A 14782-nucleotide genomic window follows, 5' to 3' on the forward strand; every position below is an offset into this window, starting at 1 on the left:
TTTGATCTTCTATATCCCTTCAGGCATGCCCTAACAGCAAATTCATTTATCAGCCAAAAGTACCGTACAGTCCGCTGCCCCCGGAAATACTGCTGTATTGTAATAGCTGCTTGCTTTATGCGAAGGAATTTCTTCCGCTGCAGCCAGCCTCGAATACTCTTTTGGATCATGATGCATGCATGTCTCAGTTTATCTGATCGCAGTTTTTCTAAGTAAGCAACCTGTCCTGCTCTGAAGAAAATTTTTGTTCTCCCAAACTGATACTGGTTATGATCCTGGAAAAGAAAACAATAGGTGTATGAAATTTTTAGTTTATTTCTATAGACCAGACACTCTCTTCCTTTTATAAGTTGTCACTTCTGGCCAGCTCTTCTGAAATGACATGATCTTGCTAAATAAGAATATCCTCTCTGCCTGCTTTGTAGATAGGAGTATATGGGAGCAAAATCCACTTAGCAGGAAAGAACCAGAGAATTACATCCAAAAATTACACCCTAGTGATCTTAAATGAAAGGGAGGATCTGGACTTATCAAGGCCTTGATCACAAACTCTTCACCCCCTCCTACAGGTCTGGTTCCTTAGGCTCAACAATACTTTTTGGTGCAAATGTCTGGCCTTGAATCAGCGAGCTGTTGGGAGCAAAAACTCAGGGGAGAAGCTCCTTTTAAGCTCAGGCTCTCACCCTTGGCCTGTGCCAGAGCTATGTGGCAAGTATGCCTGTGTTTCGTCTTACACATCCCCGAGTCCTGACACATCAACTTGAATCAGACCAGCCTCATACTGCAGACTTGTCTAACAAATAGGAGCAATACGCAAAATAGGACATTTTTAGAACAGCTCTCCAATATGCTGCATTCCACCATAAACTTCTAATACTTGACGAACGTATACAATTTACTGTTGATGGATTTATAAATATAGGTAGAATATCTTCCATTTTATAAGTGAAGATATTAAGCCCAGAGAGGTAAAATCATCTGTCTATGGCCACATCATGACTGCGTCACAACACAAGGTTATTGACTCGCAAGCCTACGTGCAACACAATAAATCAGGAAAAGACAGTAATAATGTAAATATCTTTCCTGTTTGAGTAGTGAGATACTACTCTTGGCAAAAGAGACCTTTTATTAATAATAGAGGCCGTAATACATAATGGGTCAGCGCATACAAACTAACCTGGATTAGCCGCTGCAAAACAATCTTGCAAATCTGCTTCTTATCATTTATGGAGAGTTCCTGCTGTGTCATAAGAATGCTGTAACGGCTGAAAAACTCAATGTAAGTCCACCTGGAAAATAAAAAGTTAGCAAATGCAATTAATTTAAGAGACACCTAGGTATTTTTTGACATACGGAGGCCCACTGCTATCCCTACCTGGATGGGTAGCTCTGTGCACTAATCCGAATAGTTTCCAAAACACCACAGGCTCGCAGTTGCTGAGCCACTCTTTTTGAATCAAACCTAAAAAAGCAGAGTTATATTTTACCTTTTTGCTGGGGTTGGCATGCTATAATTATTATAACATTTTACTAGCTGGATTTCTATTTCTGACTATAGCATGCAGGGCTCCCTACTTTTTATATGGTGTCTTACTTGGTTTTTTAAATACATGATAGGGAGTATCTGGGTTTTCTTTTTCTGCCTCAAAACAAAAGGAAGACTATATTTCTTTTTGTCTTATGCAAAGTCCTGTTTCTTTTCAATATTAACCGTGAAAGTTCATATCACCAAGTGGCAAAGAATCGTGCCCCTCTCAGCGCAAAACATACACAGAAATAAATTCCCTCAGTGTCTGTTGGGAAATAACTCTCTCTAGGTATTCTTTAGCACACTGATTATGAATAAACCAGGATTTACTCATGAATATCCAGGTTCAAGATTATCGACATAAGGCATGGAAAGACCCTTTCCAATTCAGGACCAGAGCTGACGTGCCCACAGAGCACCACACTACAGTACTAGCTAAGAGATGCCTGTGGCTGACAGATGACTATATTGTTCTTCCATAAACTTACGGTAAGCTCTCGTAGTCTAATTCAGACATGTTTTTTATATCATCCAATTATTTCCCCCCCTCACTGCTATTACACAGAATAATAAGGTCTCATTGCAGTGATAGTGAAACAGTGCCATTTGTAACATGTTTTGCATGGAAAGATTTTGTGTGGCTTCAAGAAAATGGGCTAACACATTTAAAAAAAATAATTTAGAATCTAAGTTTGCTTCTTCCCTCCTACTCAGATATGACAAAAGCTTTTATTTCATTTGTCATTACACTACCTTCCAGCTAAAAGCTGTATAACTGAACCTACATTCCACACGTCTGCCCACAAACCAGACCAATAGCTGCATCAAGGTTAACTCCTGCTTACAGTCAGTGGTTATCAAGCCAGACACAGGAATTATGCAAACTATCTGGAATATATGATTCTATTTTAGCATTAAAATGATAAAAATTGTGGGGAAAAAGCCAAGGCTATGTTCAACACTGCTCATACCTTTCTGACTTCTAAAGCTCCTCTAAATATTGCTGTGGACAAAAGGGAAGTTCACAAAGAAAATAGCTTTTATTCCTTAAATATGAATTGGTGCCAATCCACACCTGTACAAAAGCAAACACTCCTAAACAAAATATCTTAAATCAAAGGTGGACAACCTTTTCCCCAAAAACTGTTATGGCAAATACACAGACACTAATATCTGACTTGAAAAATTTTAGGATAATAAAGAATTTTTATGGTATCAATAACTATTACTGAATGATTTTATTTTTGTAAGAAGACTTTTTTCTTCTACTTTGTCTGACTTGAAAGGAAAAATATGTTCTGTATGGGAAGTTGGTCAACAATAAGAATTTAGCTTGCTGACATGTAGCTATTGTAAAATAGAAAAATACTCTTTTAATTTTAAAGGTAATGTAACAGCTCAACACCGCTAAAATACTTACTCAAAAGGCAACTTCTCATCATTTGGCTTTATGCATCGTACATAATGAGGGATGGTTGCATTCAGTGTCACCATAAGTAAAGACAAAGAACTCCGGAACTAGAAAACATCAGACGTAACAGTTATACTAATGAAAAATTTACAGCTAAGGAAAAAGTCAAATCTTAATTTTTTAATTCTTTGTTAGGTTTTGGCTGGACACTGGGAGATTTTCTTATGGTTTATATCTTAAACGCAGGAAATTTAACAGTCCTGCTGTACCTAACAGTCTCCTGTTAAACACACCAACCTATACACATAAATTAAACACACCTACCTATACCCGGACCCAGAGCACTACACTGTGGCTGGCTCTTGCTACACCGAAAACTGGACAGTCCACTGTGAATAGTAACAGAATACAGCACCATAGTCTCAGACTGCCCAGTACACTTCCCTGAAAGTACGAACATCACAGAATAGCACGTTTCTGTAGTACCTTATTGCCAACAGTCATCCGGAGCTGTTTGTTAGGTGACTTGAGAACAGGTCTTGCAGATTTGATGTTTATAGTTGAACTGAAAGGTGAAACGGACACCGGATTGTCTTGAAAAAAATTTTCACACAGATGAAACTAAAAGTGTGGTGAAAGAATCACAGTTAAAATACTGTGCAGCTGTAAGAACATTTAAATATACATAAACACATTTATTACTGTAACGTAAAATGCCAACCCCATCCATCTTAATGCTAAGTCTCAAGGCGGTAGACCTGAAAGGGACAGGGCCTTCAAGCAGATGGGAAGTGGCAGGCACATATAAGACACCTGATGTTTTCCCTGCCCTGGCATTCTCTTAATCTCTTTTGAAGAATAAACAAAGGCAGCTGTTAATGATAAGCCACCTATCAAAGCTACATGTAATGACTACAGGAAAAAGCGAATTGTTCAGTTTCAAGGATTCCAGAATGCTGTTCAAGGGAGATACTACAAAAACAAAAAATACTAACATAGCTAGCAAAGTACATGCACATATATGAAAGAGTTGAACACTGTGTTTTTCCATCTTGTATGTTATTTTGACATTAAAAATACACATTTTTAGAATATTAATAAAAAGTAAGATTAAACTAATTGATTCAACCTATTAAAAATCTTTTTATCAGAAAAAAACCCAAACCTTTTAAAATTAGATCTAAATGAATTCCAGTAAAATCAGGTATTTGGAAAATTAATCATTACTGATTTTTCACAAACCTTGCTCTCTTTCAAGATTTCAATCAATACTTCATGTACTGTATCTCTGTTTTTTTCCAGAAATCCTTCACATTTATATTCTACCTGTGCAAACAGGTGACATCATTAACTTTTCAGCAATACATGAACAATTAGCAAAACAATAATTTTTACTTTCTAAGCTGTGGTGGCCAAGAGGTCTTTATTAGTCTTAAATACAATGGCTGACAGTCTGCTTTTACCGGTTTCATGACGGCAAACATACATGCATACTGCAAATTTAGAAGCAGGGCAAACTGTCAGAATCCACTATCAACTGTAACTTCCTTCTGCCTTCATTAGGAATTTATTTCCTCCTCTCTTCATTATTCTGCGATTTGAAATCAAAACACCAAAAAAGGAATACTACATTTGAAATGTAAATAACAGACTAAAACGTGTATGGATTACAGTCTCAACTATTTTATTTACACATTGCATTCTTTTTTGCCTCTTTATCTTGATGATTTATTTTTATACTCTCAAATTCATTATCTTAAGCACTTCTTACATTTAAATGGCATGTTACAGGTAGTGTTACTAATAAATAAATAGTACTATGTACTGAAGATAGTTTTTATACAAATTATAAATGTGTGGTTATACTATTCCCTCTGTTTTGTAAGTTCCTTCCTTTTCAGAACGAGTTACTGCTAGAAACAAGGTGAAATAATACTGAGTTGTTTACACTCTACCTTATCAGCAAAGTGTTGAATGATGAAAGATGTGTTTGACATCCTCGGCTTTTCAAAGAGTGCGTTTTTATTGACAAAATTATTATACAGCTTTTGAAGCCAGTTTTCGTCTCTTCCATGAGGTAACTGTAAAAATGAGAAGGGCAATCTCTTCAACAAAATTCTGCCGGACTGTTAAAAACAGCAAAACTGCTTACTATCAATAAATCCCATCTGAGTAATGCATCTTCAGTGAGTTACGAGGCCTAATAATAAGCGGCTTTTGTCTTTTCAGAATAGCCAGTGGCTCCCTGTAGCAAATGATTTTAAGAAAGAAGCTCATATTAACGTTAATTAGAATTAATTCTCTGATGACTTATAAACCATTTTGTCCTGAGAAGATGCTACCTGCATTCAGGGATGATCTGATCCCTGAGAATGCTAACAAGCAGAATAACAGATAAACTAATGAGTTAGGGAATATTCCCTAATTTCTCCCATATTACTCCATGGTTTGGATTCTGAGAAGTATGATTTGCCAGTATCATCAAAGCACCTTTTAGAGACCATTTGAAGAGCTGTCATCTTTCTCTGCCCAGTTCTTCACTAACACAGCTACTTCAATACGCTTGGAAGCCGAAAGGAACTACATATATGTAGAAGAAAAAAATATAAATTCAGGAATTGCTACAGTCAGGAGGGGAGCACAGAGAAAAAAAATAGTAAGACTAAAGAAGAAAAGCAAAGATGTAGGTTTGGTGCATTCAACAAGAACTTACCAAAAAGGAAAGGAAGACTGGTTTTTGTATCAAATTAGTCATTCATAGAATAACTGAGTTGTACAAATATTGATGGAATAGACTTCTGGAGATCAAGTAGTTCAAATTCCTGCTTGGAGCAAGACTACCACCAACACTAGATCAAGCTTCTGTTTGAACTCAAATCCAGAACGTATCCAAAGACAGGGATCCCACTGCACCTCTGCTTTACCTGTTCTAGTCCTGCACTACCCTCACAGTGAAGAAATCTAGTCGCTGGGTTAGATTCTAGGTAAGAATCTAGCTTTAGGTTCTCAATTTTACAAGATAAAAATAGACTTAAGCAGCTTACAATTAAAAGTACCAAATACAGGGCAAACATTAATGTTCCTTTTATGAGGAAAATGCTCTATATGAATTAACCCACAAGTTTTTTTACGAGCTAATAAATACAAGAGTTTTTGAATTACCAAGCACTCTTCATCCAGAAGTTCTAAAATTCCCATTTTAGCTTCAATAAGGTCAATGACAGGCTGGTTGTCATAGAAGTCTATTAAAGTCCATGGGATATCTTCCTTCATATATTCTTCTTGTTCAAGTTTAAAGACGTGCTAGGTGCGTGAAAATTATGAAAATGTAAGGTTACAATTAATGAAGCAAGTATATACAATGTGTGCATGTTTGTGACTGTATATATAGATAGAAACAAAATATTTATATATTTTGTAGTATAGTATATGTCTATCTTGTAAGAAAATGAACTAATCCGTTTTCATTTATATATCTGTGTGTTTATATATGTATTTATACAAAATACTTTTATCTATTACTGGATAGCCATTATCCAGAAATATCCGTTACTCAAATAGAAATACATTTGCTATTATCTATCACTGACAATTTCAAAATTGAAGCAAAGTAACATAAAGAACTATAACAAATAAAAGAACATACCAGGTTAAATTGCTGCTGCAGTTTTTCATTAGCGTAATTGATGCAAAATTGTTCAAAACTGTTCACATCAAATGTTTCAAAGCTGAAACACACATCGAATAAGAAGAATAAGGTGATGTAACAGTATTGGAGAAAAAAAAAATCCCTTAAATTTTAAATACAAATGGTAGTATCCTTTTAAGATTTTGGAGCTATTCTAATATTTCTAAGAAAATTAAATAGCCATAAGACTAATAAAGATGCTAAGACATTTCAAAACTTCCCTAGCTGTTACTATTACCAGACATAACAGAGCCCAAAAAATCCAGAGTTAGATCTAGAAGTATCACATCAAAAGTTAAATTTAAACCTCATTCACAAAAAATACTAATATTTATATACTTGTTTCCAGAGATGTTCTTACCCATAAATGTCCAAAACACCAATAAAAGTATGTTGTTTGCCAGGGAACTGCAAAGCTTGGTTAATTCTTTCCACAATAAAGTCAAATAAATGAGAATAGATCTTCTTTGCCAGAGCATCCCTTGCATTAACAGCCTGAGTCCTTGTCATTGGCTTTATTACAGTCTCTGAGGTAGTGATAATCTTTCGGTGGCAAAGCCATTGTGCCATTTTGTCACAGTTTAAATCCAAAAGTTCACAGAATATATTGAGATGTTTATCTTCCAGCTTCAAAGAAAATAAATAAATATTATTACATTACATTTGATACTTCAACTGTCATCTAGACAGTGAAATCCTGGCACCACTGACATCAAACAATGACTTATATTTTTAGTTAGACAAGGGGGTCTGTTCACTTCTTCATCTGGCAAAATATCAAAAGCTAAAACAATACTGGATAGAATTCCTGATATAGGATAGAAAAACTTAGTCTGGATGACATGCTTTGGATTAAGACATTGAAAGAAAAAGTTACTTTAGTCCATGTTTAGGTGTCCTTCTTTTATAGACTTGCACAGTCTGGCGGGACACATTCTGAGCAGCTTTGACAACACTCCGTTTTCCTGTATCCTTCAGGCAGTCCCAAATGGCTTTCCCAACAGCTATGGAACAATTGGATATGGGGTTCCCTTAGCCACATTTCGCCTTTTGTTCAGACTTTCTGAACTTGGGCACAAAACAGGATTCGCATGAACACTCATTCTGATTCTATACAGATGAAGATGGAGAAATCTCTCAAGTGTAGTAGACAGACTTAATGCTGCTCTGAGCCCCAGATATGAGGGAAACTATTGCTAAAGGACTTTTGGCGTAGAATATAAAAGAAAATGCTGGTATGTGAATGAACTACTTCCTTACACTGATGGATGATCTGTCATCTCCAACAGCTGTTATTCCCACATTGCCTAAGTGCAGGATTGCTGCCAGCATTTTAAAAACATCCATCTGAAAATCCCCCTTCAGACCTAAAAAAACAATTATTGATTATTTTAAATACTCAGAAACAGTACAATTAATTAAAATAGCACAATGCTGGATTACTTGCTTTGTTGTGTAGCCAAGAATTGTATAGCATCTCTGCAGACTACTACACAAAGTCTTGGTTCTGCCTACTTTCTCCTTGTCTGATCGGATGAGAGATGAGGCATAAATTCCTGTATCTCCCCAAGTGCCAGTTCAAGTCTGATTCGGCTTTCACATAAGCCATAAAGGGGCAAAGAAGCTTTCAATTCCACTTCTGTCACAGCATGTTAGCTTAAGGGCTAAGAAGACTCCATCCCTTAGTGATTCTGACCATTAACAATGAACGTGAATTGCTAACAGCCTAGTACTTCAAAAATTGCTCTTGCCTAGTACTTTAAAAACAAGCCAACAATGCAACGTATAAGCTATGAAGGCAATTATTTTGGTAATTACTACTAGCATTTTGAACACTTCAGAAACATTCCACCTTCGCCCATTTGAGAAAAAAAATAAGCTTTTACATCTATTGAGTAGGTATTCCCAGGAATTTACCCAGTAAGGCAAATGTCTTCTGAGTCTCCACCATATTTGCTCTGTCATCAACTCCTTCTATTACTGTGCTGCCACCCATTCTTGTGTAGTTAAATTCTTCTGCACTTCCTATAGATAAGACACAAAACTTGTAATGCTGGAAAAATCGGGATTGGGGATAGCTACTTGTTAAAGACTCTTGTAACACCAGAAAATTAAAGATGCTGTCAGATGACAGCTCTTCAGCAATGAACTGGAGGTCCTCTTTTTCTGAGGGAAATCTATGCGCCTAACTCAGTTAAACTGACATGAATTAATATTCGTAATTCCTAACAATCCTTAATAGTTGATGTAACAAAAAAACAGGAATGAAGACTGAGTAAACATATACCTAAGGTCTGCTTCTCCCAGGTGTCATTAAAGCTCCTCTGGAGACAAATGAGTCAAGCTCCCTAAACTGTCATTAAGGCATCTGTCACTACAGAAATATTAGAATAAGATTTTCAAAGACATTTAGGTACTTGATCATGCACTATTCAAGTTACTAGGGATTTGCTACCAAGTTCAATACAAGCAGGATTAATAGCTAAGTGACTTAAAAATGCAAGTCCCATTGTAAGTCTGTGAGATTTATGCTATAAAGCACTTAACATCCTAGCATTTGAAAATCCAATCTTCCAAATACTGCAATGCAAAAATGAACAGTAGGTTATTTTCTTGAGACATACCCAATTTCAGATGCTTAAATTCAGGTTGCATAGCAGATGCACACAACTGATAAAATATATGGTAGTTTCTCTCATTCTCTGACTGTAAATTAAAACAAAGAGTACCATTACAGACAGAAAAAAAAGACACAAAACCAAAACAACAATCAATCAGAAAAACATTCAATATTCAACACTACTGCAAAGAGATAATGATACTCGAAGGCTAAATTCTGCTGCAACATTGTTTGGTAAAGAAATTGCCCATTATTAAAATGGCACATCTTAGACTTCAGCAAGAGCTTGGAAAGTGATTAATTCAGGTACACTTTATTTCCATTATCGATATGCTGAACTCTTTCCCCAAGGCTGTTATTCTAATAATTTTTTCAGCCTGAACAACCGCCTACTAATAAGAACTGACAAATACTGTAATGAACAACTGTGGAGGAGTGCCAGCTGAAACACTGCCCCATGGCAACTCAGAAAACTATTTCCAAACCATCCTTCAGGCAGCAGATATACGGAAGTATTTTTCATAGTACTTAAAAAGTTATAATACTACAAATAAGGAAAACTTCATAAAATTAGTTTTAAAAAATTAAATGCTTTCTTTAGTAGATTATGACAATTATGCTCTGACACTGTAATGAGTCACATGCAATAAGTCGCAGCCTTATAAATTTTCAGTCATTTTTTTACTGAGACTCCCTCTGCCCTATATACGCCGTTCCTTGACAGGTACGATTGGCATGTGTTACTATTGTGATTGAAAATCACAGGTTTCTCAAATACCTCTTGCACTTGTCTCAGGGAATCATCCCCGAGATACATCTTCCACTTAACATAAGGAAGAACATGAAATAAATTATTTTCTTATTATAATTAAGACTAGCTCCTGTTAAAAAAATAAATCACCTGCTGATTAGACATACTATTCAGAACTTCACACAACATTTTCTATATGAAACTAGTAAAGGACAGTACATTACTAGCCATACTGACATTAAGTGTTTTAAAATTTATTTTACCCACCTGAAAGACAACTCTGGACTTCTCAAGCAGGTATGTTCTCATGTTAGCTCCGATGATTTGGTAACACTGATCAAAACTGATTTCAGTGTATTTTCCAAATCGACTGCTATTATCATTCCGTGTGGTTTTTGCATTGCCAACAGCCTACAAAAATTATAAACTTTTAGACTTTGTTTTACTTGGTCTTTTATAAGAGTAACTTTGTCAAAATGTGACTCAACTACAAGTTCCTAAAATCAAAGGCGCTCAAGGATCAATCTAGCATTGAGCTGTGAGATTTAAACTTTGAGGCCCAAATTTGAAGATAAGCCTCAAGTGAAATAGTACAACACTACACAAACTGAGAATTAGAGAAAGTACATTTTGCCACCAAAAGGAACATTAACCAGTTTCTATTCCAATTAATAAAAACAAACAACTTGTTCAATATTGTTTTCTCATCATCTAATTAAAAGGATGTGGTCAAATAAGACTCTGGAGGCAAATTAGTGCCTCCAAAGGGCCATTGGTAAATTAGGCACCTGGGTGTTCCTGAATCTGACTACATCTTTCCGTAAGTAACATTCAGAGGCTAAACTTCTAATTTAGATATCTAACTTGGGCAGCTAGAACATCGCTAAAGATTTCAAACAAAGGTTCCCAGCAGCTCTCAGAACTCTTTCCTCAACAAGTACAGACTTGACAGGTACTCTCCAAAACCTACCTCGGTTATTGGATTGGACGCCAATACTTTATCCTCCACATGTGCATTGCTGCTTGACTTACTCACAGTGGCAAAGTATCTCATAGTGTATCTTGCAGACACAGTCTTTCCAGCTCCTGATTCTCCACTGACTATAATAGACTGATTTTTGTTATTTCTAAAACCAAACAATGAGACAGTTTAAATCAGGTATGTCTAAAACATGTGTATAAATGTAAGAATTATATATATGAAACAAATTTCTGAACACACGGCTGTGGTCAACTCTCATATCAGTTCCATCATTCATCTGTTCTTCTCTTATTCCTCTTCAGTTGTAACCTCTAGGCTGACGTCATTGCTATTAACTCAGCTAAGCCAGTGCTTAGCCCTTCATCAAGAATGAAAATAGTCATGAGTTCTAGAAATTCCTCTGCTGGTTAGGGAACTACTCTTCCTCTAGTTAAGTTAGCCATTCAAAGGTATTCTTAATAGCCAATGGCTCATACACAGTTAAATTAAATTACAATTAACACTGACTGCCACTAGACATCTAGTGTGTTATTTATGGACATTAAACAACATACTGAACCTTGCCATTTGCTTGTATGCTTCTTCTGCCACAGCAAATATATGTGGATCCATGTCCCCCATGTTTTGCCCACTATATGCATGGATAATAGCATCTCCATATATTGGCAACTGCTTATAGGGGTTTATTGCAACCAAAATTATTCCTACAACCAAGTGTACAAAACAAAAACAAAAAAAAAAGGTTAGTTCAATTAAATGCTAGTTTTCGGCAACTACCCTTAAACTGATACAAAATAGCAACTTGTTAGTTGATCAGAATCTCCTACCTATTTTAGAAAATATTGCATTTTACTTTGCTTACCACTATAGGTGTAGATAAGCTTAGACTCCACAAAACGAACTTTAAGATTGTGTAGAACAGCTGGTTCATGGAGATAACTAAGTGCAGTGAGATCATTTTCTCCAACAAGTATGTCAGGATTTCGTAGGGGTGGCAAAGCAGCTGGATCAACAGGGTAATTAAGTTCCTGTCAACAAAAATGACTTGAAATATCATAAAATGCAAAATTGATCTTCTACCTTTACACGAAGTTACAAGATCAGACAGGGCTCTGTCAACCCTGTATTTCATCAATTCCATACACCCCACTGAACTTAGCGGACTTGCAGATCATGAAAGAGATTGAGCTCTTTTTTGTTCAGTAAAAAGAAAGCTACATTCCCTTTATTTACAATATTTCATACTGAAACCTGTAAAAACGGGAAATGTGTTTAGCTCTCTAAACATACGCATGTCTCAACTACAAATTAAAACGGTATATCAGCTGCAACTGAATGAAAGTAAACACCTGGTCAGACTTAAGTCAGCTCTAAAACTGTACTTATTTGCAACCCTTCAGCTTTCTTTACACAAAGTTTAAAACTCACTTCTGTTCCTTTCAACAAATCCATTTAATCATACATTTAATACTTGTCTTTACAGAACAGGAATGCAGAAATATAGAAATACTGTTTTCAAAATATTAAACCTGTAAAGAACTCAGATAGTAAAATTAACAGACCTTAAATAAAGCAGCAACTCTGGGAAAAAAAAGCAACAGCTACCTCTGTGAGAAATAACTATGCCTGCCTTGCACTTTTGATTTACTTCAACTTAAGATGAGTTTCAGTGCTTGTTTCAAAAGTGAAGTGATCTTCGAGGTATGTGTTCTATAATAATAGTAGAATTGCACTCTTCATATTTTTAGGTAACAGCTGTTTACTGTACAAATTTTGCTATGATAAAATTCTGGTCACTGCAGGGTTAGCATAAAAGAAAATGTGGACAAGTCATTTAGATTCCGTAACAGTGAGTCCTATGTTTCTACATATCTCAGGAAACTGCACAATAATTAAGGCTTTTCTCCTTACAGTTCCATCTTCTAACTGCATGTGGAGAAAACGGTCTCCAGCTTTGTAGTTTTTTGTGATTTCTGCAGACTGCCAAACCTCTTCATTATCAGGGATCCAAACCCTATTGTACTACAACAGAAAAACAAGACAATAGTTAGTTTAGCTATGACCATAATACCAGAACGGCACAAAAAGATAGTTTCCAAAAGTCAAGTGCAACCTAAAAGCTCAAGTGGATGCCAGGACTTTTGGGGATTATTCTTAGATCTGACCCTTTCAGCAGGCTGTATTTTTGTGCTTTAGTTACTCTACGTGAAACAAAAAAAAATGAGAGCAGACTCATTAATCTCAGATGTGCTTGTTCTGCTCCTCTTTAGTGTAAAGTCTGCAGAACAACACAGCGTGCAGGAAGGTGAAGAAGGGCCAGACTGTCGCCAAGCTCTTCAAATCCTCTAACACTGAACAAAGAGAATAAAATACACTAAAGGCAGAGCTCTGATTTCTAGAAGATTTTGAATGAGCAAGTACCAGAGAAAGCATCTCATTTACCAGAATTTAGACAATCGCTTCCCTGAATTCAAATACGGGATACTGAACTTCGAAAGCATTTTGCCACAGGCAAAGGTGTACATACAAGAAAGACTCTGCGTAGTTACCTTTCTTTTCACGGGACTGAAGCGCAACCTCCAAACAACATCTTCCCGTGTTCTAGGAGAACTTCAAAGACTACTGGCAGGTTACTTTCTTTGCAAGCAGTCAGCTGGCTTAGCTGAGCTCAGTCCCAGTAAGTTACTTTAGCTCTGCCTCAGGAAGAAAACACCCTTCCTAAAAGCACTTCTTTCCAATGGAAGCAGATAAATTGTAGTTCTCTTTTAGGTATTTGAAGAATCAAGACAACAGAATTCCCTCTAGCCTTCTGAAGCACAAATGTTTGAATGTAAATTACGCTGTTCAAACCACCTAGTTCTCCTATGCTGAAGTTAATATGCTGAAGCATTAGCAACATCTTTAAATGCCCTCCCCTAGAAGCTATAGGAAACACCCTAGAAGCTACAGGAAACAGCATTCCTTAAAAGGACATAACACAGCTGGGAACCTCAGTAAGTGAGGAATTTCTTCACTGATGTGGAGCGTGTCTTTCTCGTCCTGCCAGGGTTTAACAAAGCTGCACCCCTAAAAACCTCCCTAATGTGTCACCTATGCATTAATAAACACTGGTTTTAGTAACATTGAAATCACATCTGTTCAGGGATTTGCAGTTTGAGATTACTTCTGACACGCCACCATCTTCCTTAAACCTTGCTGCACAGTACTTTTTTTATACCGTATAGCCTGTATCTCAGATGGCAATGAAGACAACACTGAAGACTATATTTGGATGTAAGGAGAGGACAGGTGGAAGGACAGCGATGTCAGAAAAAAAGCCTGAAAATCACCAATACATACTAGTACCGAGTTTTTTATGGGCCACCTCTCCTCTAATTTGTGATAAAGCAACATTAGAGAGCACAGAATCATTCAGTCCCTACTTGCACAAGGAAGCATGCCATATAATCTTCTTCCAGCATCTTTCTGTTTTGACAGCCATAACCCTTCACTTAATTCCCCTACCCTAGCTATATTCATGGTCAGTTTAAATCAACTGTGTTTAAATAAACCTGTGAGAACTGCTGCAGCTGCTTACTTGAAAAATTAACATTGGTCAAGGATTTAATGAAGTGTTAGCATACCCACAGATACCTTGGAGACTCATATACCTTCTCATTTCGGTGTTGCAACTGTTGTTTTTGGCACAAATGACTTTTTTTTCTTCTCTAATTTGGAGGAAGCCCTGGAAGCTCCAGCATATCCTCAGAACATGAGGCTCTCCACCCCGAGAATCCCAGTGAACACGCTGCCAGCCATG

At 36.5% G+C, this 14782-nt stretch overlaps 1 protein-coding gene across 2 annotated transcripts in view; it reads right to left on the reverse strand.

The window, feature by feature from the left end:
* Window positions 1-14782, reverse strand: part of MYO5C (myosin VC) — a 36529-nt gene that overhangs the window by 19889 nt on the left and 1858 nt on the right. The window contains exons 2-19 of one of the 2 annotated variants that reach the window (XM_074601071.1): window positions 12895-13005; window positions 11846-12011; window positions 11543-11687; window positions 10972-11128; window positions 10269-10412; window positions 9255-9336; window positions 8548-8655; window positions 7891-7997; window positions 6992-7257; window positions 6589-6670; window positions 6105-6245; window positions 4898-5023; window positions 4185-4268; window positions 3429-3563; window positions 2952-3049; window positions 1379-1465; window positions 1181-1292; window positions 64-275 (exon numbers count right to left, since the gene is read on the reverse strand). In XM_074601071.1, coding sequence (XP_074457172.1) covers window positions 64-275; window positions 1181-1292; window positions 1379-1465; window positions 2952-3049; window positions 3429-3563; window positions 4185-4268; window positions 4898-5023; window positions 6105-6245; window positions 6589-6670; window positions 6992-7257; window positions 7891-7997; window positions 8548-8655; window positions 9255-9336; window positions 10269-10412; window positions 10972-11128; window positions 11543-11687; window positions 11846-12011; window positions 12895-13005 — 2363 coding nt within the window. The remainder of the gene's footprint in view (window positions 1-63; window positions 276-1180; window positions 1293-1378; window positions 1466-2951; window positions 3050-3428; window positions 3564-4184; window positions 4269-4897; window positions 5024-6104; window positions 6246-6588; window positions 6671-6991; window positions 7258-7890; window positions 7998-8547; window positions 8656-9254; window positions 9337-10268; window positions 10413-10971; window positions 11129-11542; window positions 11688-11845; window positions 12012-12894; window positions 13006-14782) is intronic. The other variant, XM_074601072.1, reaches the window with a different exon arrangement.

The sequence above is a fragment of the Larus michahellis genome, chromosome 9, assembly GCF_964199755.1.
Source record: "Larus michahellis chromosome 9, bLarMic1.1, whole genome shotgun sequence".
Taxonomy (NCBI): domain Eukaryota; kingdom Metazoa; phylum Chordata; class Aves; order Charadriiformes; family Laridae; genus Larus; species Larus michahellis.